Genomic DNA, 22,889 nt, shown 5'->3' with positions numbered 1-22,889 from the left:
ATTTAAAAATTACCGTGCTGTAACAGGGGAGCTACACTAGTTAGTAAGTACTAAGTAGTCTTATATCGTTAGATAATCTTATCCTAATGCTACTTTAATAAATAAAAGGAAATATTTGAAATAAACACTATCAAAAGCAAAATGACTAGAGGCTTTATCATTTCTTCCTAAGACATCTAAACCAAACACCCTAAAACTTAAAGCAAAAATGTGATAAAATTACTTATCTAAGGGGCTACTATTCCGTGAGCCGTGAATAGATCCATTATCATATATAATGATCCAAATCTTTCATATTCCACAACCTTGAAAAAACCAAAGTTGATTAGTCGAGGTAAAGACGCCCATCTCTCAAACAAATTATTAGGAGTTTGATTTATGACTTTGGTATATGAAAAACCAAAATTTTAAAGAGGTCTATTGATACCAAATGGGTTTAGTATGGTGGTTGTTCATCTCATTCCTTAATCATGAGGTTAGGGATTCGATGAATCTCGGCAATGGGAATAGAACAAACTCTTTTGCCAGTTGTTTACCTTTTCGTGAGAGCACCCTCGGCGAGGGGATTATACATTGTTGTTGACGGTAGATACCTCGATTTATACTATAAAACTGATCATCTAATATACTCCGTATCAATAAAATTGCCTTTAGCATTTTGCAGAAAAGTACATCAACGATCGTTGAGAGATACCTCCTTATCAACGCCAAAAATAACATCCTTGGAAAAAGAAATCAGCCATCATACTCAAATAACTCAATTGTTATACAAAAACGTGATGGGCATTTTGTAAATCAGCCATCATATATTTGTAATCTAGCGAATACAAAGCATTAGTGTATCACTGTCGTCAATTGGGACCTTTTCCATCACAAATGTTATCTTCCTTTATCACTTTGTCAATTAGTATTTGTAGTATTTGATCCACACCTTTAATTTTTTCCAGAGCAAAGTTACACTAAGACAATTTACTTTTATCATTTTGAAAATATGGTAGTGTTAAAACTCACGAGAAAAAGATTTTACCTCTTATAATTTTACCAAATTCAAACCCAAATTAAATCGGATGGTCTGCATACAAAAAGGTCAACATTTTAAAATGATACTAACTCAGTTTAAAAATAACTTTAATGGAGCTTAACTTTTCTGACCTCAACTTATAAGAGCTTAACTTTTCAGAATAGCTCTGTTTTTTTTCGGTTGATAGGAGCTGAACTGAACTGAATTGAGTTAAAGTAACAATTAATTTGTGAAGAGAAGAGCTGAACTTAACTGAATTGAATAAAGATGAACTGAACCAAAATGAGTCGAAAATAAGTCAGAAAAAACCGGGTTCGAGCTCAGTTTGACTAATTAAACTGAACTTATATGAGCTAAATTGAACTGAACTCACAGAAATTTAACTTTTCTGAACCAAACTTTTAAGAGCTAAACTTAACTTAAAAGGAGTAAGATTTCAAGCCGAGCTACAATATGCTTGGGCATAGATTGATTCGAGTTCAAACTCGAGCTCAGTTTGACTAATTTTGAACCGAGCTTTAACAATGTTGATTCCAATTTTCAAATATTTGTCGAACGAACCCCAACACTAAATCACACATATTAATAAAAAGATAACGACTCCGAATTTCCTCCCTTCAAAAAAAGAGTTAACCCTCCTTTTCAGCAACACCAATCACAACCGTTGTTCTTAAAATAACCTTCACCGTTGTTATTATAAGGTGTGTAACCGTTTTTAATACTGTGGACTTGTACAGAAGTACAGGACCATTAAATTTTGCCTTTAAATATTTTAAAAACCCTTGAAAATGCACCACGTAATCTCCTTTGTCTCTCTCCAAATCATTTCCTCCAACACCGTTTACTCCAACTTTTGTCTTCACACACTCTTCTCTATAATAGTAGCTCTATAAAATTTAACAAATCACTGAAATTTTGGAGAATCTGGTAAAAAAAAAAAAAAGGAAGAAATATAATGGAGCGTTTTGAAATTGTTAAAGATATTGGTTCTGGTAATTTTGGGATTGCTAAATTAGCTAGAGATAAGTGTACTAGTGAACTGTTTGCTGTTAAATTGATTGAAAGAGGTGAAAAGGTTAGATTTTGATTACTACCCTTTACATTTTTATGTTGTTGATCTTGATTTTTTTGATAAAGTTTGCATTTTTTGATTAAATTGATGTGGGTTAGCGGACTTAGGGGGTTAGCAGGGGCGCTCGTCTCAGCTGGAGAGCGAACATTTTGAATTTTTTAGTTAAGATTGTCGAGTATTTTTCTATTTTATCTTATGGTATTACTAGTTTGCCCCCAGCTTAGGTAAGTGTACCAGTGAACTGTTTTGCTGTTAAATTGATTGAAAGAGGTGAAAAGGTTGGATTTTGATCATTACCCTTTGCATTTTTGTGTGTTTTTATGCTGTTGATTTGATTTTTATAGATAAAGTTTGCATCTTTTTGATTAAATTGATGTGGGTTAGTCACTTAGTGGTACTAGGGGACTAGCAGGGACGCTTGCCTACGCTGGAAAGCGAACATTTTGAAATTTTTTGGTATTATTAATTCGCCCCAGCTTCAAATCCTGATTCCGCCACTAGTTACTTGGATGTTTCTGAAGGGTTGATACAGTTTGCATTTCTGTGGATTTTTATGTTGTTGATTTGAGTTTTATTGATAAAGTTTGCATCTTTATGCTTAGATTGATATGGGTTACTAAGGATTTGCTGTATTGGGTGTTTGGTTGTTTTTGAAGCTTATGTGATCTGGATGAATGATGGTGCAGATTGATGAGCATGTTCAGAGGGAGATTATGAATCATAGCACTTTGAAGCATCCGAATATCATTAAATTTAAGGAGGTATACCTTAATCACTTACTATTGTATTGTTTTGATTTTGGATTATGCATCAATAAGTTTCGATTTCGATTATGGATCATAGCTCTTTGATATTCAACTTGGGGCTGCATTGGGTTAGGAGTAATTGTTGCATGAGTAAGGCGGAGATCTTTTTGACTTAATTTCAGTTCAGTTTGGTTATTCAGATAAGATAAGTTCACGTCATTCTCTTCCTTTCAATTAAGTTCAGATAGTTTTAATCCTAAAGAACGGACCTAATGATAGTCGTCAAAATAAAGGTGAAAATGAGGGAAATGATGGTGGTAAAGTGAAAAGTAAAGGCATGGTGAAGGGAGGATATAGGGAAGGTGGGATACTAAATACTATCATTTCCATTTGAGGGTAATGCATTACTCTTTCTTTATCTTCTGCCTTTTTTCACTACACCACCACTAACTCCTATTTTCGTTTGTTTTTCCCTTCATTGCCTCGTTATACTTACCCGTGATTCAAACAATCTCTAAAAAAATGTTACTTCGTAATAGATATGGACAAGGACTTGAATTGGACATCAATCTTGTTTTGTCAACATTTTGTGTGTATAATTCTTGATTTGGATATTTGTTTGTGTAGTTATTTAAAGAATATTCTGGGGTTATAATAGAGAATATGTGAATATCTAAAGTTGATCAACAACTACTCCACCAATAATGGTAATATAATATAAATCCTGCTAGAAAATGAGAAAATGTGTGGATGAAAACTCAATTATTGGTGGAGTATGACCAATCAAGCATTTAATAGTCAACATTTATATGCTACTTGTTTATGGGATTTCGTCGTAATATTGCAGCTTAGTTACCCTCCACTCTCCCTATGGTCTGTTACATATTTTCCACTAAATGCTAATGCTGTTGGCTGTTTGATAATGCATATCGCATTCTAGACATAGGTCGTTGCATGATACGTCGAGTCAGATTGTCTTCTCTAAATTTAGTCCTGATATGCAGATATACAAAGTATAGTGGTTTGCGTTTGCGAATATGAGGTTTGGAGGATAGGTTGTAGAGGATTCTATGGTAGTAAACAGGAAGGTTTAGGACCAGCTTTACCTTGTATACACTGCTGTACTTAAAACTAAAAATTTAAACTTTAAGCTCTTACGATTTCCTGGATTTTGCTTGTGTGGTGTGTCGTTCTGCATGTTGCTACTTGCTAGTCTCCTATCTCTATTTGTTCCGTTGACCCTAGTCTTGACTAATGTCCATTGAATTGCACATTTATCTCGCAGAGCTTAAGTTCTCATTGTTTTTGTGTTTATGCTCCATCCGTCCCAGTCATTCGTTTAACTACTGTTTTAGGGTGTTGCTTTTAATGTGTAAATTGATTATCCAAAAGCAATTTAGCCCACTTATCGTGCAAACACAATAGAAAAAATTGTTTCTCCCTTCCTTCCTCTGTCTTTGTGCTGAAAGTAAAAGGTAAACAAATGACTGTGATGGCCGGAGTACCATAAGTAACAAAGTAGACCAAATATTGGATTTTAGTAATTTATAATTGAAGATTTTAAAGGAAAGAGGATTGCTTGGATGGACTTACTGGCACTGCAATAAGACAATACCAAATGTCATTGTTTCCGTTGACCAGTTAAGCTTGAAGATGTATATCCTGTAAACCTATTAACTGCGTGATGCTGATTCTGTCTTGTAGGTGTTACTGACTCCTACACATCTTGGTATAGTAATGGAATATGCTGCAGGCGGAGAACTGTTTGAGCGAATAAGTAATGCTGGCAAATTCAGGGAGGATGAGGTAATACTTATTTTTCCCAAAATAATTGGCCATTTGACCCTTTCTATATCCGTGGCATTTCTACACAAATTTTTTTGACAGGGTAGTTATATGATGTTTCATCTTGTAATCTAAGATATGGCCTCTAGTCAAACAGGACAATATAAACGGGATAGAGGGACTATTAGTGGTAGAATCATTTGAATGGAAATTAATCAGGAATTTTCAGTTAAAAGTTGAATGAATTTACGCTACGTATGTAGTTGTATTTGTACCATTGAAGTCCCTATGTAGTATTTAATAGGAATATTTATAATAGTTGGGCCTCAACCATCACCTTAAGGTTTTGGTTGAGTTGGTTCATCTATCATGGTATCAGAGCCAGTGTGACCGAAGGTCACGGGTTCAAATCCTGGCAACCTCAAAACCCCTCAAAAACCTCGGAGTGGAAACCCAGCACACGGTACGGGGGAGCCGGTGTACAACTAACCACTCTTCAAGCCCAACGGGCATTTGAGTGAGGGAGCGTAATAGGAATATTTATAATAGTTGGGCCTCAACCATCACCTTAAGGTTTTGGTTGAGTTGGTTCATCTATCAGTATTGTTCCTTTTTTTTTTTCCTTTTACCCTTTCACCTTCTGGCGTAACATGAAGGGTGGATACATGACTTGGTCTTGTAGCGCTCATCTCTTACCTATCTTAAAGAGGGTATGAGGTGGGGAACAGGAGTAAAAATAGGCTACCCTAGTGAACTAATATTTCTGTTTCTAATCCTTTTCGTTTGCTTCAGGCGAGATTTTTCTTTCAACAGCTGATATCTGGAGTCAGTTATTGTCATTCATTGGTAAGTGGTAACACTTGCAATCTGCTATCAAGTTTCAACTTCGTACACCCTTTGGTTTCTGTTTTCAGTTCTCCCATTTTACATGCTGTATATTCTTCGTATTCAAGAGCTTCTGTTTTGTGCAGCAAATATGTCACAGAGATCTCAAGCTTGAAAATACACTCCTAGACGGAAACTCCGTACCTCGCGTAAAGATATGTGACTTTGGGTACTCTAAGGTAAATGGTGCAGTACTCAACTTGCACTGTAATCCACATCCTAGTATGCTTTTTAATTATCGTGCAAAAGATTATGAAGTTTATTCATGACGAGGGAGTACCTTGACTTTTAAGCGAAAGCCATTTTCAAAACCAGTCTCCCACAAACTCCTTGTAGCATATTCGAGATTAATGAAGGTTTCCTGATAAATTACTTTTTCCATATGCCGGTATTTTGCAGTCTTCAGTGTTGCATTCCCAACCCAAATCTGCAGTCGGAACCCCGGCATACATTGCTCCAGAAGTGTTGGCTAAGAGAGAGTATGATGGGAAGGTGGAGATTTTTCTCTTTTTCTCTTTTTGGCGGTACCTACCGTTTAACTGTTTCTCAGACCTAAATGCAAGTTCTGTCTCCTTGTAGATTGCAGATGTGTGGTCATGTGGTGTCACCTTATATGTGATGTTGTTCGGAGCTTACCCATTTGAAGATCCAGAAGATCGGAATAACTTCAGAAAATCACTTGTTGTAAGTTATACTTAAACTTCTACTCGTAATATTGGACTGTCGGTTTTTCAGGCTTGAGTGCTAATCCATGACTACAATACATTTCAGAGGATCCTTGCCGCGCAATACTCGATCCCAAATAATGTGCCGATCTCTTTGGAGTGCCGACACCTTATATCGCGTATATTTGTAGCAAACCCTGAAAAGGTAACCTTAACCATGATCATCTGCCAAATGCTTCAGCTTTCTTGATTTTGAGTTTGATCGACTTGAATCTTTTGGCTTTGAGCAGAGAATAACGATTCCCGAAATAAAAAACCATCCATGGTTTATGACAAACTTACCCATAGAGTTCATGGAAGGCGGAAGCTGGCAAAGCAACGACATTAATCAACCTTCCCAAAGCATGGAGGAAATACTGTCAATAATACACGAGGCACGTCAACCTCTTGAACAGCCTAATACAAATGGCCTTCTCAATGGTGCCAGCATGGATTTCGATGACTTGGATATCGATGCTGATTTGTATGATATCGAAAGTAGTGGCGAGTTTGTCTGCTCTATGTAAATATCAGGTGATCAAGATTTATGTAATGCTGCATGTATTATCATGTATCTGTTGTAAATTACGCACAACATAAAACTATTTTCCCCACATTAGCTGCAGTTGTGTATAGAAAAAGAGGCAATTATGTGTGTGAAATTAGAATGCTGGAGTTTATGCCAACAGATTAATAAAAGTGCCTTTGGGTTAGATGTTTTTATTTCTTTTCGGAATTTATGGGGTATGTATGAGTTGGTGGTGACTGGTGACGGAGGCCAATTTTTTACCAAGTATGTTTTATTTGAATTCTCCTTGAAATAAATTGAAAGAGAGAACAGAATGCAATAATGAACATAATGAAATGCAATAATGCAGGAGAGTATGAGACTAGAGGAACATTTAAGGGTAAAAGAATGTAATCAACAAGGGAAAGAGGGGAAAGGAATGAAATTACTCCAATTTTACTTTGTTGTTTGGCTGTATCATCAAGTAATACAATTACCTAGGGGTGGACATGAGTACGGGCCAGTTTGGCCCACACTAACCCGGCCCACCCACTAGGCCTCCCCTTCCCATGGCCCGTCAGCCCATCCCTAGGCCCGCGTAGCCCACTTCCTTTATCAATGTCGGGCCTAGATTCTGATTTTTTCAGCCCACACCATTAGCCCGCTGGTTTAGGGCCAACATCTTCATTACCCAGCCCGTCGAGCCCGCCCACTGTTGGCCCGTGGTGTGGGCTCGGGCCTCCTACCCTACAGCTCGGCCTGACCTCTAGCCCATCCCGACTCGCTGTCCACCTCTATAATTACCTTAACGACCACCCATTTCATCCTAAACCACCCACTACCCACACCACTAAAGTCGGGAAGAACTCCCCCCGTCACCTCAACTACCCCCTGTCGTTGTTGGCGCGCCTCTTTGCCTTCAACCGTACATAACCTCAGTCTCATTTCAAACTCCAACCTTACCACCACAAACACCTCCCCCAAGGCTCGAAAAACCCTCCCCCAGATCTAATAATTAAGAAACTTTATTTCTATAACATTTTATAATTGTACTTTATCATTTAGGTCTTTTTAAATCTGATCGAATCATAATTATAACATTCAATTTTTTTTTTAATCATTTTAATTCAGATTATTTCAACTCAGATCAACCACAATTCAAATCAATTTCAAATCATACCATATCTAACTCAAACTGACTCATTCAAATCAACCAGGTCACTTTTACCACGTCTACAACCTCTCAAACATAAACCAAGCTCCGCAATCCAAATACGATCCAACCCTAACCCAAAAACCTAAACCCCAATTCCCTAATACCCTAACCACCCACTCCCAAAACAACACATTAAAGCCCAAAGAAAAAGCCCATACAAAACCCTAGACTAATAAATACATAGGGTTTGGCAAGCATGAAACGCCCTAAACAAACAAGAGAGTGAGGCAGAAATAAAAACCACAAAAAGAGAGAAGAGCGCAGCCTCCATTCTCCATTGCCCACTATGAAGGTTCACTCCTCACTTCTTTTTTCTCATTTTTTTCCTGGGTTTTATGTTCTTCCCCTAATTATGATTAATTCAGTAGATTTGTATGTCAAAGTTTTAATCTTTTTATGATTTTCGATCTCATTTTTATGCTGGGTTTTCTGTTTTCCCCCCAATTTAGCTTAATTTATTCAATTTGTATGTCAAAGTTTGAATCTTTGTATGATTTTTGATCTCTTTTGTATACTGGGTTTTCATTTTTACCCTTATTATGATTAATTCATTCAATTTGTATGTCGAAGTTTCAATCTTTCTATGTTTTGCTGATTTGAATGTCGATTCAGTTCAACATTTTGATGATTTTTATTCTTAGTTTTTTCATTTTTAATCTTTTACATTTCAAAGTTTTTCTTTTAGGGTTAATGATTTGAATGATGCACTCAATTTTTTCTGGGTTTTCATTTCCCCTCTATTTAATACTTGATTCGATCAAATTTTATGTTAAACTTCTACTCTTTATATGTTTTGTTGATTTGAATGTGTGCAGTTCAACATTGCTAACCCTACTACAGGGTGCCAGAAGAAGCTCGAGATCGATGATGACCAGAAACTGTGAGTTTCTTCATAATAAATTGTATTCATATTCTAGTTCATCTAAATTTTCAGTTTGTGTTTAAAAATGTTTCTGTTGATACTAGATGTGTTGTTGTGGTAATCATTTTTAATCGAAAAAATCCCGCCGATGAGTAGAAGTTGTGAATTGTTTGGTTTTGTAGTTATTCTTTCGGGTGAATTACTTTGTTCGTCGCTTTTACAATTCCATACTAGATAAGTTAGCTGTATCTCCTTGTTTTAAACCAAAATCTATGCTTTGATTGAGTGTTTTGTGACTTTAGTTGGATAGGCAAATTCGTTGTTGGAGTGCTTAGCTCATTGAGCTAATAGCGCATTCAGCCCTTTTGTTTGCCGATACTGAATTGAGATAGCCAATGCTTGCATTTTTGCCTATACTTTTATGGCTTTGGTGCATTCAGGTGCTCGTACACCTGTTCTTGCAATTTTATTGTGAATTAGTGAGCTCTGTCTGCTTGGTTTAAGCCAAAATCTGTGCTATGTTTGGGTATATTGTCACTTTAGGTTGGATAGGCAGATTCGTTGTTGGAGTGCTCGGCTCATTGAGCTAATAGTGCATTCAACCCTTTTGTTTGCCGATATGGAATCGAGATAACCAATGCTTGCATTTTTGCCTTTACTTATATATGGCTTTGGTGTATTCAGGTGCTCGTACACCTATTTGCACACATACATCCCCTTTTTAGGTTATCATTTGATGAAAAGACTATATTGCCCACATCTTTTCTGATTTGCCCATTTGTGTTAAAACTGATTGGGAAGCCCACACAAATGAATTCATGCGACACAGTTATTCTTTCTCCGCTCAACATATTGTTATCCTTGTGTCCATGCACTTTCTTCTGAGACTCCTATGTTTCATTTGTTGTCTTGTGACATTAATTAGTTTTCGTTGATTGTTGTACAGCCGGGCTTTCTATGACAAGAGGATTTCTCAAGAGGTCCTAGGAGATGCTCTTGGAGAGGTTAGTTTCCTTACATCATACACAAACACAGTCTTCGGTATACCTTTCATCCATTTAAGTTTACTTAATTTTTCACATTTACTTTATTACAGGAATTTAAGGGTTACGTCTTCAAGATCAAAGGAGGATGCGACAAGCAGGGTTTCCCCATGAAGCAGGGTGTTCTGACTCCTGGACGAGTTCGCCTTTTGCTCCACAGAGGTTAGTTTGTTCTTCTGTTTTTAGATCTTGACTAAAGTTCTGTAATTTTAGCGTTAGTTGTGCTTTATCTGACATTATGGATTTACAGGGACAAGCTGCTTCCGTGGTCACGGAAGACGTGATGGAGAGCGTCGTAGAAAGTCTGTTCGTGGGTGCATCGTCAGCCAGGACTTGTCTGTGCTTAACTTGGTTATTGTGAAGAAAGGTGAGAATGATCTTCCTGGGTTGACCGATACCGAGAAGCCAAGGATGAGGGGACCCAAGAGGGCTTCCAAGATCAGAAAGCTTTTCAACCTCAACAAGGATGATGATGTCCGCAAGTACGTCAACACCTACCGCAGGACCTTCACCAACAAGGCTGGTATGTTTTTCTACCCCCTTCGTCTTTATTCTTGCTTGGCTGACTATTATTGTTCACCGAGTATATTCTTCACCGATTCTAATATTTGTGATTTTGTCGGTACAGGCAAAAAGATCAGCAAGGCTCCCAAGATCCAGAGGTTGGTCACTCCAGTTACCCTCCAGAGGAAGCGCAGAAGAATCGCATTGAAGAAGAAGAGAATCACTAAGGCTAAGGCTGATGCCGCTGAGTACCAAAAGCTTTTGGCAACAAGGTTGAAGGAGCAGAGGGAGAGGCGTAGCGAGAGTTTGGCTAAGAGGAGGTCTAAGATTTCAACCGCTTCCAAGAGGCCATCCGAAGCCGCCTAATTCCAATGCAATCTTATGGCATTTTGTCAAATCACTATGAGATCTTAGTTTTGTGATGACATAATTTATGTGCTTGTTGCATTGAGATAGAGACTTGTAGTACCTTTTTGAGGTTTTCGATTTGTTTCTAAAATACTTTGTTTTGTTATGGTTTAAGTGTCTTTTGTTGAACATTACAGCATCGCCTTTCGACTTTAATTACATGTTCAAGTACATTACCCTTGATGAAGTTGATTTTCTTGCCTTTCGACTTTAGATTGAATATCTGAAACAATTTTCCCTTGTCATATGATATTCCCTCCCTTCCAAATTTCCGACTAAGGTAATTCTCTCAAAGAATCGAAAAGGTAAACTTATACTCCGATAGTATAACAGGTCGGTCGATGTTCTCGAGTAAATTTTCTTACCTAATTTTTGAGAGAGAAAATCCAATGCTTCATATTGGATTTTATGATAGCGTAACATCATGTTATGCTTTGATAGACATTTCGAGACAAGGTACTGAATTTTTTTTTTTTGGTGTTGACCAGGAGTATCCTCTACCGACAGCCGGAGAAATCTCTTTCGGGGTACTGAAGGCAATTTAAGGGGTTGATCGGCTTTTTTCATTCGCAATAGTCACGAATCGAACCTCGACCACTTGACCACTCACACCAGCCAACTTTGGTAGGTATTGAATTTTATGAAACTGTGATTTCGTGGTTAGGGTCGATAGGTTGGTTGCACAAGCGTTATAATATGCACATAGAATCGTAGATGATGCAAAACACAACGTAAAGTATCAAAAGATCTCTTCTTTAAAAAAGGTCAGAAATCAACAAGAATCCACATAATAAATACTACTCCTTGTACAAGGCAATAGGCATATATAGTCTTAGTAATTAGGAAAATAAGTTTTTAATTCGACCGTCTCAATATGCATCAACTTTGATACTCGTCAACTCTTAATATTCCGCCTTTAAAATTCATGAACTGGAATGGGTTTGCTGAAATCGTCTCATACAAGAATATCTGTTAGGGACATATTAGGAGGTAAAAGAAGCTTGAGACTTCATCCTTCTCTTCCTAAGGCGCTCAGCAATGATGAAGGAGAGCTCTAGAGATTGGGAAGCATTTAGTCGAGGATCACAATGTGTGTGGTAACGCGAGCTTAAGTCGTCAAAGGTCACAGTTTGTCCTCCACCTATGCACTCAGTCACATTTTGACCGGTCATTTCAAGATGAACTCCTCCGGGATGGCTTCCTTCTTGATCATGCACGTCAAAGAACGCTTTCACTTCAGCCTGTCCGATATCAACTACAATGTTAATATACAATATTTCAATATCGAGTCTTGTATGTTGAAAATCGACATAAGAAGTAAACATACCAGAATAGCATCAAAGGGCCTGGTCTTAAGTCCACAAGGAGCTTTGATGGTGTTTCCGTGCATGGGATCACTGACCCATGTGACGATTTGGCCTGCTCCACGGACAGCACGAATCAAGTTAGGAAGCTTCACTCTCATATTCTCGGCTCCCATTCTCGTGATTATTGTGATTCTCCCTGGCTTGTTGTCAGGGTTCAGAATATCAATAAGCTTAGTAAGCTCCTTCGGATTCATCTTATCACTCACCTGCATCAGAATCATTTCATTATGAATGTGATCACGACTGAGACGGTTTTGCATGTGAGACCAACCCATTAATCATATAACTAAATGAGTATCTGTCTTGTATGAAACGATCTTACATGTAAAAAAACAAATTATAAGGTTTTCAATTTAGGAGATGAGGTACCTTAATTCCGAGGGGATTGGCAATTCCTCTAAGGAACTCGACATGAGCACCATCAAGTTGCCTAGTTCGTTCTCCAACCCAAAGAAAATGTGCAGAACAGTCGTAGAATTGCCCTGAAGTCGAATCTTCCCTGGTAAGAGCTTGTTCATAAGGCAACAACAAGCATTCATGGGATGTCCAAAACTCGGTCGATTGCAATGAAGGATGATCAAGTGACAGTCCTGCAGCTGCCATGAATCCAAGTGCCTCATCAACACGGTGAGCTAGTTCTTGGTACCTGCACCATTTAACAAACTACCGGTATAAATAAACAGTACAACTCCGCACTTAATTGGGAATGTAACATTGGCCTCGCAGTTGTGCTACTGTCATGTTTCATACTTTGATTTTGTTTCCGTTCACTTGGGAATGTAACATCGGCCTACTTCCTCCTAACCAGGACGGACGTTAGGAGGAAGTAGGCCGATTCTATTAATTGAATGATGATTTCCATGTGTGAGTTTGACATATTTGACCTGTCTTTCACTTGGATTCATCGGCCTACTTCCTCCTAATAACCAACCAAACTCACACATGGAAATCATCATTCAATTAATAGAATCGGTTAGCAATAATAACCAGCCAAACATAAATCATTGTTTAAAACCGTCTTACATTTATTTTAATTTGGTCTGCCAAACAGGCTAACACAAATTCGTACAATAAAAAAGTGATAGAAGTCATACTTATCGGCTTGCTCGCTGTTAAGGGCAAAGTCGAGATCCCACTGACTAAGCCGTTGCATAGCAGCGTAACCACCAGTGGCAAAGGCTCTGAGAAGGTTCAATGTTGCGGCCGACTGACTGTAAGCTCTAATCAGCCTCTGTGGGTCAGGAATCCTGGATTTCTCGTTGAATTCGTCTCCGTTTATATTGTCACCTCTGTAACTTGGCAATTTCACCCCATCTTTCTCCTCCATGTTGTCTGATCTCGGCTTCGCAAATTGCCCTGCCATTCTCCCCAACTATTTTAAAAAGAAATCCACTAATTAATCCAATTTCATAAAATCCCTTCCACTATTCAAAATGAAATAATAATCACATTGTTCTCGTATTACAATTCAGTCATAATATACTTTACCAGTTGAGCTAGCCGATGACTATAATTACGTTTTTGTAGAAGTGGGATGAATTTCCATTTCGGAGACCATGATCAAAACGATCCCTTCCAGGCTCCGGCATATTTCTTCATTTCAAGTTATTTCCATTCGTTTGTTCAAATTACGCGAGAATTTTTTTTATCGGAAATTTTTCATGGTATCCCTTAATTTTGTCAGATTTCAAGAATCTGTCCATAATATCCTTGAGGTTCCATTTTTGTGTCCATGGTACCCCTGATGTAACGGTGTTAAATGGAGGTTAAGTTTTGATGCTGTTGTAATATATTAGTAAGAAAAAATTACGGAAATATCCCGTGGTACCCCTTAATTTTGTCAGATTTCCCATGGTACCCCTGCTTTTAAGAAAAGGTCATGGACTCATGGGTTCAAAACTTCAAATCCTTGCAGTCTCCAATAAGTCACGAAGTGGACTTTCAGCACATGATATGGGGAGTCTCTGCACTAACCATTCTTCTTCGACCCATATATGCATTCGAATGAGAGGGCATAATAGAAAATAAATATAATTGTAATGTTCATCTCTATCAGTAAAATCTAAGGTCATGGTTAATTTATTCAGTTGTTAAATCGCAACTTACTTACAAAAAATGTCGGTTTGACTTTTATCAGTAACTAACTGATGTAACATAAACAATCAGTTATCAAATCTACATTCATATTTAAAGGAAACTTAACACGGTCTTATTCTATAATTTGTCAAACGAAAAATGAGGTAAAAGAAATAAACAGTTTAAACTGACCTTAACAACAGGCATTTGACCAGCATAGGTAAGAACAGTACTCATCTGAAGGAGAACCCGAAAAGTATCCCTTATATTATTCGCATTAAACTCCTTAAAACTCTCAGCGCAGTCCCCTCCTTGTAGGAGGAACGCCTTGCCGAGTGCAGCCTCGGCAAGTCGTTCCTCCAAAACCCGGGCTTCCCCGGCGAAGACGATCGGGGGAAAAGCCTCGATCGTCTTCAAGACGGCCTCCAGCTCCCCCTGGTCGGGATAATGGGGGAGCTGAAGAGCCGTCTTGGACCTCCACGTGTCCAAGGCCCACGCCTTGTCTAGTACAGCGTCGGCCTTGAGACTCGTGGAGGCCTTTGAGGAGTGGACGGCGAAGATGGGACGGAGGTTGGTCGGGTGGAGGGAGACTGTCGTGGCGGGTTTCGCGACGAGGGTGGGTAAGAAGGTGGTTTTTGTAGAGAGAGACATTTTGGGAATGTAGATGGTATGGTGATTGGTGAAATGTTGAAATGTATGGAAGTAGTCAATGAGGAGGAGAAGATGGAGATTTATTATAGGGAGAAGACTAGTGAAGGGAGTAGGTGGTGTTGTAATGGTGAAGAACTAAGAAGTGGCAATATAATGGACATAATCATTTTTTTCATGTTTGATCCGAATAGGACCATCAGGACGGTAAAACTCTTCTTCGCAGAATAGAATAATGTTATAGTGGCTATAAGGTATTTAATTTCTCAACTTTTTGCATGTGAGAGGATAACATTAAAATTGGACATAATCATTTTTTTTTTGTGTTCAACCCGAATAGCATCATCAGGACGGTAACACTCTTGTTCGTGATGGTGGCAATAAGGTACATTAGCTTTAATCGCGAATACTTTGGATAGCTGCTCGAATGGTCGACCTTTTCCCCACGTTTCTTATGTGTGTTTCTGTGACACTATTATTGTGGGTGGTGCAAAATGACACTTTTTATAGTACGGAGTATCTATTTTTATAGTAAATGTACTTATTTTATCGTGTTATAAATTGACTAAGGTAATCACTTTTTATCACTAGTGAATATTTTATATTTTTGATACATTTTTACTTTAAATTGTAAAATGTCTCATAAAAACACACCCTTTCTTATTTATGGTTTTCTTCCCTATTTCCTTATTCGGTTATTCGGGTTTTCTTCTCTATTTTCTCTTTTGGGTTGATTTTTGTGGTCCAAATTCAGTGGCATTTGGGGTTGTGTGTTTTGTGTGGTCCAAATTCACTTTCTTATTTTTTTGTGCAAAAAGAAAAAGGGAAGAATATAGTGAATATGAGGAAGTATTTCCATAAAATTTATCTGACATTATCAATGGTACATCAGTTTTATTTAAGATAATAATTTACCATTTGGATCATACTTAAACTTGGAATATTATCTGATTTTTTTTAGAGAGTTTTTAAGGTAACATAAGAATGAGATTTCTATAATTCTATCCATTTTGTTGTATTATGTACTCCCTCCGTTTGGTGAATTGCTGTCTTTTGATTTTGGCACAAAAATCAAGAAAATGGGTCAATTATTAAATGAAAAGTGGATCAAATTAGGTGTGAATGATCAAATTACTTATGAAATGCATTTCTAAAATAGAAAAGGCAATAATTGACTGAGAAACTCAAAAATAAAATAGGACGACAAATGACCGAGACGGAGAGAGTACTCCTTAATTAATTCGTATCACTATTTAATACTCGCCCAACTACTATTTTTGGGTAGCCGTATCGACATATATTCATATCACTATTTATGGTCATTTGTTTGCCTATTTTATTTTAGGGTATCCTAAAATCATAGTCAACTGTTTACCTTTCTATTTTAGAAATGCCTTTGATGGGTAATTTGATCTTACACTCAATTAGTCCACTTGTCATCTAATAATTGATCCACTCTTATTACCTTATTATTTATACTAAAACCAAAAATAAATAAATGACCGAAACGGAGGGAGTAAGATATTATGCAACTAATTGTATTAGGTAGGACACCTACCTTACGTCCTTACCTAATTGATTCAATATAATTTGTTAGTGGTCGATTTATTCCCATTAAGTTGCTACTATGTGAATCTATACTTTAAAACAAAACGTTGCATGAAATTCAATTAGAATCGATGCAAATTAGCAATTTTTTGTTGTTGTTGTTGTTAATTGTGAAAAAAGATCTTATACAGATGACATTTAATTTATTTGGTTAAATGCACTTTTTTTACTACCATCATAAACTAAGACAACAAAATAACAATATCGGGTAACAGGAGTGTGTTTGCAAAAGCTATACTAGTACTTTCTTTGATTAGTCCAAATCCAAAACTCAAAATGTCATTCTCACACATTTCGGGTAGATAGTAGATACTCATCAACTCTAAATTAAAATGTAAGATATGACACTATTAAGTCTTTCCCTCGTAAATGTGTATGGTGAGTTGGTGATAATAATTTTGATCGGTTTATCAAAGCACTCATAGCAATTTTTTTTCCTTTGTTGGGTCTAGGTATGACATTATTAAGTCTCTTTCTCGTGTATGGTGTAAATCAACATGAGTAAGGGTAGAACTAGTTGGTGTATTTTATAGCGTCAAATGAGCTACTAGGGCAATACAATAACAGGGATGGTGGGATACCAGCGTGGGATCTATTACCCACTATACCGCCTTCTTAACTACTAGGCTAAGACATTTTTCATAAACTCGCTCCAAGCAATGTTTGAGGTCCAAAATTCAGTTTTAGCATTTTTTTTTTTGTTATCTTACTGGGCTCAATTGTAATGTACCGCTGTTGGAACATTTAATAGGGTCTCTTTGTTTTGCATAATAGCCCATAATATGAGAAGAGCTTTAAAATCCACACAATACAATCAAATTTCAATAGCTCACTAGCCCAGTAGCCCATGATGATATATATATATATATCACAAATTGTTAGGACGGTCCTATAGAAGAGTTGCTGTATATATATATATATATATATATATATATATATGCGGAATATTTTTCCGTCCTGATCGATAGTTATAAATTTGTGTTTTTTAGGGGAGGATTTCAAACAATGATACTCCATAACTATTAATCGAGGGGCAATGAGTACAATTTTTTTCATGATACAAAAGAATTAACTAGTACAAATTTTCTTGCATATAAACTTAACTTTTAAAAATTCAAAAGTGATTCATGCATACAAAATCATAAAAGTGTGTACAAAGTTGGACAAATTTCATCATAATAAGGTTTTGCATGAAAATGTTTTCGGGTCCCATATTGCCGGAAGCAAATACTTTCGTCCATATAACCCATACGCATTAAAACTCGCTTTTGTATACGGATCAATTAAAACCTTACCCGGAAAACCCGGAAAAGAACCCGACCCAAATATCCCAGTACAAGCAGATACCGCTTCCAAGGCCCCTTCAGCAGGACCTTGGAAGTATCCGCTATTAAAAGGATTTGTCACAGCACCAGCCAGCACCGTAGCCAAATTAATTACCATACCATCGACCCCAACGTCACCATTCGGGGCGACAAGTGGCGGTAATTGCGGGCCAAACATGGGTTGATGAAAAGGCCAAGCACATTGACCCGGACATTGTTTACCCGGGTTACCAACCCATGCATAAGGTACCCGAACCTTTTTATGTCTACCCGCATAATTATACCCATGTGACCCGCACGTGTTCATACAAAAGTCTTCACTTGCCACGTCATCGGAAGTCAAAACGACGTTTATTGCCCCTTTATGAGCAAGTCTAGACGACAAAACGACGAGTTTTGACGAAGTCAATATTTTCCCTAACGAATAACCCTCGTCAAATACTTGTTTCCCTAGAGTAATACTGCAAGGTCCTCCCCTGTACCTCCCTATGATCTCCCACCATGACGACACGGACGGTTTAGACGTCTCGACGTTCTTCGAGCTTAAGGAGGTGATAAAGTCGACAATTATCGACCGTTGGATTGGGCTGAACTTACCATACCAAATTAGATTAACGGTGAGATTTCCTTTAAGAAGAGGGCCGTTATGGTACTTTAGTATTAAAGGTTGCGGTTGCACGAGAGCGAGCTTACGTGGTATTGTAGCTAAGCATGGTAATATTAATGTGTATGATAATAACACAAATATTGTTATACGTAAAAGTTTGTACGTAAAATTGTTAACCATGTTAAATATATGAAAGAATGATTTTGATGTAAGTATTTTTTCTGTTTCAGTGAATAATTTTCGTTTTTCGAGTAATTGAATGGAGATATATGTGCAAGGAAATAAGAAGTTGATGGGTGTTAATATGTGATAAGAAGAGTGTAAGGGAAGGGTATATAATTATATATATGTGTGTGTGAGGAAGAATGGGATGACAAATTGTTAAATACTAGCTAATGAGTGACTTTGATGGTATAGTGGGTCGGTTTTTCCACCATGGTTTATAAAAATTAAGTAGATTACTAGACATGATTAGTTTTGAATTTAATATTTTGTTTAGCGTTATCTAAAGGAATTTAAAAAGTTCGGTATTTACGATTGCTTTTTTTTTTAACCGTAATCACAAGGCCAGGGGAATATAAATGTCGAAGAGATTTGAATATAGGTCATGACTCATGCGTATCATGCTTATGTTTTTAATATTTACCTAATATAATTGCACGAGTGCTTGCTTATTAAGCACACATTATATATTATACATTTATTTGAATTGTGATCAAATAAGTTCTTACATCCGTCTTGGATACAAATCTTTTTAAGATTAATTTGGTCCGAGATTATAAATTAAATGCCTTTTAATACGAAATATGGAGTATTATATTATAAACATATGATTAAAGATAACGACTGCGAGTCTTACTATCCCGAAAAATAGAGTAGAGCGCGAGGCAAAGGAGTGGGGCAAAATGGCAGGCTGTAGAGTGGAGTTGGTGATTGGGTAGACTCTTCCATATATTCGGCAGTGGATGGACGGCGAATCAGCGACATTTTAGTGCGATTTCAAAGGAATGGCGTTTAATTTCCTAGCAAGGGATTCAATGGACCCTCCCCTTGTTTTGTACGGATTAATTATATACTTCTAGTATATGAAATATATTCCTAATAACAAATTTCTTGTTCAAGACGAGTTTATTCATAAGCTTAAGATTGATTAAACAATATGAAATGATAAAAGCAGAATACTCTATATAGCAAAAAGCAAAAAATTTGTCCGTTTTCGTTTTAAGGGTGACCAACTATTCTTTAACAAAATTCTCCTTTATTTATTCATTATATAAAATGTAGAACGCTTGACAGCTAATGTTGCCACGCATGACATAATCTATGAATAAAAGTTGCGGAAAATTATGTTAGTGACTTATTAGTGAGTGAGTGAGTGGTGACTAGAAAGTTGGGAATAACATATAGCACAAATTCTTGTTTGTGATTTAAGATATCCGTCACTTCTTGGTGAATCGATACCATTTTATCTCACAAAATCTTTTTTTTCTCTCTCTGCAACACTATTCATGTGGTCCCCTTTCTCCACTAACCCATTTTGTTATCATTTTAACTCACAAAATATCCGCCACAAATGGTAACCCGTCACAAGGGAGACCAATTGAACATATAGAGGCATAGAGCTCAAAAGATGCACATTTAGCATATGTTAGTGAGGTTAGGTTAGGCCTTTTGGATGGTGTATTAGTGCTACTCTAATCATTTTCATTGGACCTACTCAAATTAAAACTTCTTTTACTTATCTGACATGAATTTGAAATACCTCGATATAAATTTATCGAACTGAAATATTATTTTATACGTAAAAAAACACAATATTTATTAATAACCTCACTCATCAAATTCATGTCAACCTACCCATGGTACCTTGCTTTTCATTTTTATTAATCATTTTTAATTACTAATTCATTGCCACATCATCAAAATTGAACGGCCGTTATATTAGGGGGTATCATGGGCACAAAAATAGAACCTCAAGAGTATTATAAACGGATTCTTAAAAGCAGGAGTACCATTAGAAATCTGACAAAATTAAGGGATATCATGAGAAATTTCTGTTTATTTAAAGATATCAAATATTTTAAACGAATAAAAAAAAATCTAAGATTAAAAATTATACTCCATACTATTAGATTACTAGTTTGTTGGATAGTGATCACTATAATCCATTATGAGTAAACAATAAGTCCATATATATGTGAAGTGTGAATAGTAAGATTGTATTGTCGGAAATCCAATTGTCATGAATTTGGAAAGTTGTCCGAAAGCGGATGCCTTTCGGCCAATTCGGCACAACTAGTTTGACCTCTATGACACTCGAACTCCCTTTTCGTAAAGCCCATTCCGCACGTGTATGGGAGAGTACCCTAGTCACTCACTCATACTAGACCTCTCATCTAACCCGGAACGGCTAGTAGACCGTGTCGTGACTCATGACGTGTCGTAAATGTTTTGTAAGATGTAGTGATTGTACGCGATAAATGTTAATTCGTCTCATATATAATGTAAAACGCAGTTATTAAACGTGACTAAACTGAGTGACCTAACTCAGACTCGTTTCCACCGGCTAAAATTACAAATTAAAGTTGATGTAAAGATAAAGAGTATGACCATGCTAAACTCGTCATCCTAGTTAGACCATGCACCCATGTTTCGGTTGTATTGTGCCATGCCAGAGGAGCACCTCCTGAGGAAAGCGCTGACCCATCCTTGTGAGTTCGCTTAAATAGTGCAACCATGTCCTATATTTAATCGAAGTTTGAACAAACAAATCTAATCATAAACGACCAAATTCCAAATTGACCTAAACCGACCGAATTCGTCAAATTCAAAGTGACATTTGCTCTTCTAAAACGGGTTGAATGGAATGATAACCCATCTAAAACATAAGATAACCCGTAATAACTTAACTCGACACTAATGAGAACTTAAGTGGCAGCAAGTGAGCAACTATATATAGTTGTGCAATAGTACCTTTTATGTTCTTGAGGCAATTCATGTCCCTTGTTAAAAAGTGAGAGCACTTTCTAAAACGACTACATCGCTTTATATTGACCACTATAGTAACCTTATCTACGTTATCTAGCACTATTTCAACGTGCCCTTACTTTTGTGCATAACTTTCCTACGACCTTCCTTGTTATCTAATGGTCTGGCCTTAAGTTAAGACAGTTTTAAGCAAAATCTCCTCCGCTATATAAACTCCCTCACTCTCTACTCCTTTTCATACTTCTAAACATACACGCACTTGCCAACTTCAAATTTAACCATGGCATCTTTCTACACAATCTTACACCTTGTTCTCTTCTTCACAATTCTCGGTCTCACTTTCGCCTCGAGGCAGTTAATTGATCCGTCGGTTGACCAACCTATGTCCTTCCAGTATCATAAGGGTCCTCTCCTTAACGGTAAAATTACAATTAACCTTATTTGGTACGGAAAATTTACCCCTTCACAAAAGGCGATAATAACTGATTTCATCACTTCCTTATCATCAAATCACAGCGATAGCAAACCAACTGTTGCCACATGGTGGAATTCAATTGGCAAGTATCATCGACTCGCTAATTTAAAAACTCCCGCCCCGCTTTCATCCACCTTAGGGAAGCAAGTCATTGACGAGACTTGCTCCCTTGGCAAATCACTCACTAACAAACACCTTGTAAAATTGGCTTACAAAGGTGGCCCACAAGTCAACGCAGTCAACGTAGTTTTGACTGCATCTGACGTGGCGGTTGAAGGATTCGGGATGAGCCGGTGTGGGACCCACGGATCAACATACATTTCCAAAGCTAACCTTCAAAAGTTCGCATACATTTGGGTTGGTAATTCAGAGAGTCAATGTCCGGGCCAATGCGCTTGGCCATTCCATCAGCCCATCTACGGCCCACAAAGCCCACCATTGATTGCACCCAATAATGATGTGGGCTTGGATGGCATGGTCATTAACTTAGCCAGTTTATTAGCTGGGACCGTAACAAATCCGTTTGGAAATGGATACTTTCAAGGCCCAAAAGACGCTCCTCTTGAGGCTGCCTCGGCTTGCACCGGGTTGTATGGAAAAGGAGCGTATCCGGGTTACCCGGGTAATCTGTTAGTAGACCCGACAACCGGTGCTAGTTACAATGCAAATGGGATTAACGGGAGAAAGTATTTGCTCCCTGCTTTGTATGATCCTACCACCTTATCTTGTTCAACTTTGGTGTGACAGAGTCACTGGAATTTTGTATAGCTTAAAGACTTCAGTTTGGTCTTAGTTAAGACCGTCTTGACTTAAGACGTCTCACATCACTCCTTTTATTTTTGCTTTATTAAATCGTTTGTGAATATTGTCTTAACTAATTAAGACCGTATCAAACAAGAGTTTGTGTAAGATTTTGTACCAATGTATTAGTTAGGGATGTCGAGCTATTCACTAATAAAAGATGTATGTACTCTTACAATGTTCTTAAAATTTTAAAATTTGTTCTCATAAGTTACGGAGTATATACATACGTCCAAGGAG

General features: G+C 37.3%; 5 protein-coding genes across 8 annotated transcripts; 3 read left to right on the top strand and 2 right to left on the bottom strand.

The window, feature by feature from the left end:
* The first annotated feature begins 1,746 nt into the window (after positions 1-1,746).
* On the top strand, positions 1,747-6,899 carry LOC141585893 (serine/threonine-protein kinase SAPK2-like). 3 transcript variants are annotated; one of them, XM_074406962.1, is made up of 9 exons: positions 1,747-2,096; positions 2,780-2,854; positions 4,544-4,645; positions 5,417-5,470; positions 5,596-5,688; positions 5,909-6,001; positions 6,089-6,193; positions 6,281-6,379; positions 6,465-6,899. In XM_074406962.1, exons 1-9 carry the CDS (start codon positions 1,977-1,979, stop codon positions 6,738-6,740), a joined length of 1,017 nt encoding a protein of 338 aa, XP_074263063.1. In that variant the 5' UTR covers positions 1,747-1,976; the 3' UTR covers positions 6,741-6,899. The 3 variants fall into 3 exon arrangements, with proteins under 3 accessions (XP_074263063.1, XP_074263065.1, XP_074263066.1); XM_074406964.1 differs by having other exon boundaries at positions 1,884-2,096; positions 2,750-2,854; XM_074406965.1 differs by lacking the exon at positions 1,747-2,096 and adding an exon at positions 2,284-2,371.
* A 1,236-nt stretch (positions 6,900-8,135) lies between these two features.
* Positions 8,136-10,888, top strand: LOC141585894 (small ribosomal subunit protein eS6z). Of its 2 annotated transcripts, none has more exons than XM_074406966.1 (6): positions 8,136-8,229; positions 8,753-8,817; positions 9,746-9,803; positions 9,896-10,004; positions 10,093-10,365; positions 10,471-10,888. In XM_074406966.1, exons 1-6 carry the CDS (start codon positions 8,224-8,226, stop codon positions 10,710-10,712), a joined length of 753 nt encoding a protein of 250 aa, XP_074263067.1. In that variant the 5' UTR covers positions 8,136-8,223; the 3' UTR covers positions 10,713-10,888. The 2 variants fall into 2 exon arrangements, with proteins under 2 accessions (XP_074263067.1, XP_074263068.1); XM_074406967.1 differs by having other exon boundaries at positions 8,753-9,296; positions 9,343-9,803.
* Positions 10,889-11,490: 602 nt separating this feature from the next.
* LOC141585892 (phospho-2-dehydro-3-deoxyheptonate aldolase 1, chloroplastic-like) lies at positions 11,491-15,054 on the bottom strand. Its single transcript, XM_074406961.1, has 5 exons — positions 14,390-15,054; positions 13,216-13,493; positions 12,491-12,767; positions 12,082-12,327; positions 11,491-11,995 (listed from the first exon to the last, which is right to left on the bottom strand). Exons 1-5 carry the CDS (start codon positions 14,846-14,848, stop codon positions 11,738-11,740), a joined length of 1,518 nt encoding a protein of 505 aa, XP_074263062.1. The 5' UTR covers positions 14,849-15,054; the 3' UTR covers positions 11,491-11,737.
* A 2,572-nt stretch (positions 15,055-17,626) lies between these two features.
* Positions 17,627-18,565, bottom strand: LOC141586541 (protein EXORDIUM-like 2). Its single transcript, XM_074407801.1, has one exon. The coding sequence runs from the start codon at positions 18,563-18,565 to the stop codon at positions 17,627-17,629; it is 939 nt and encodes a 312-aa protein (XP_074263902.1).
* Positions 18,566-21,618: 3,053 nt separating this feature from the next.
* Positions 21,619-22,743, top strand: LOC141658450 (protein EXORDIUM-like). The gene has a single exon (XM_074465398.1). The coding sequence runs from the start codon at positions 21,654-21,656 to the stop codon at positions 22,590-22,592; it is 939 nt and encodes a 312-aa protein (XP_074321499.1). The 5' UTR covers positions 21,619-21,653; the 3' UTR covers positions 22,593-22,743.
* Positions 22,744-22,889: the final 146 nt, after the last annotated feature.

This window comes from Silene latifolia, chromosome 6 (genome assembly GCF_048544455.1).
Source record: "Silene latifolia isolate original U9 population chromosome 6, ASM4854445v1, whole genome shotgun sequence".
In the NCBI taxonomy this organism is placed as follows: domain Eukaryota; kingdom Viridiplantae; phylum Streptophyta; class Magnoliopsida; order Caryophyllales; family Caryophyllaceae; genus Silene; species Silene latifolia.
The sequence above is the reverse complement of the archived record's forward strand: the minus strand, read 5'-3'. Positions and strand labels throughout refer to the sequence as shown.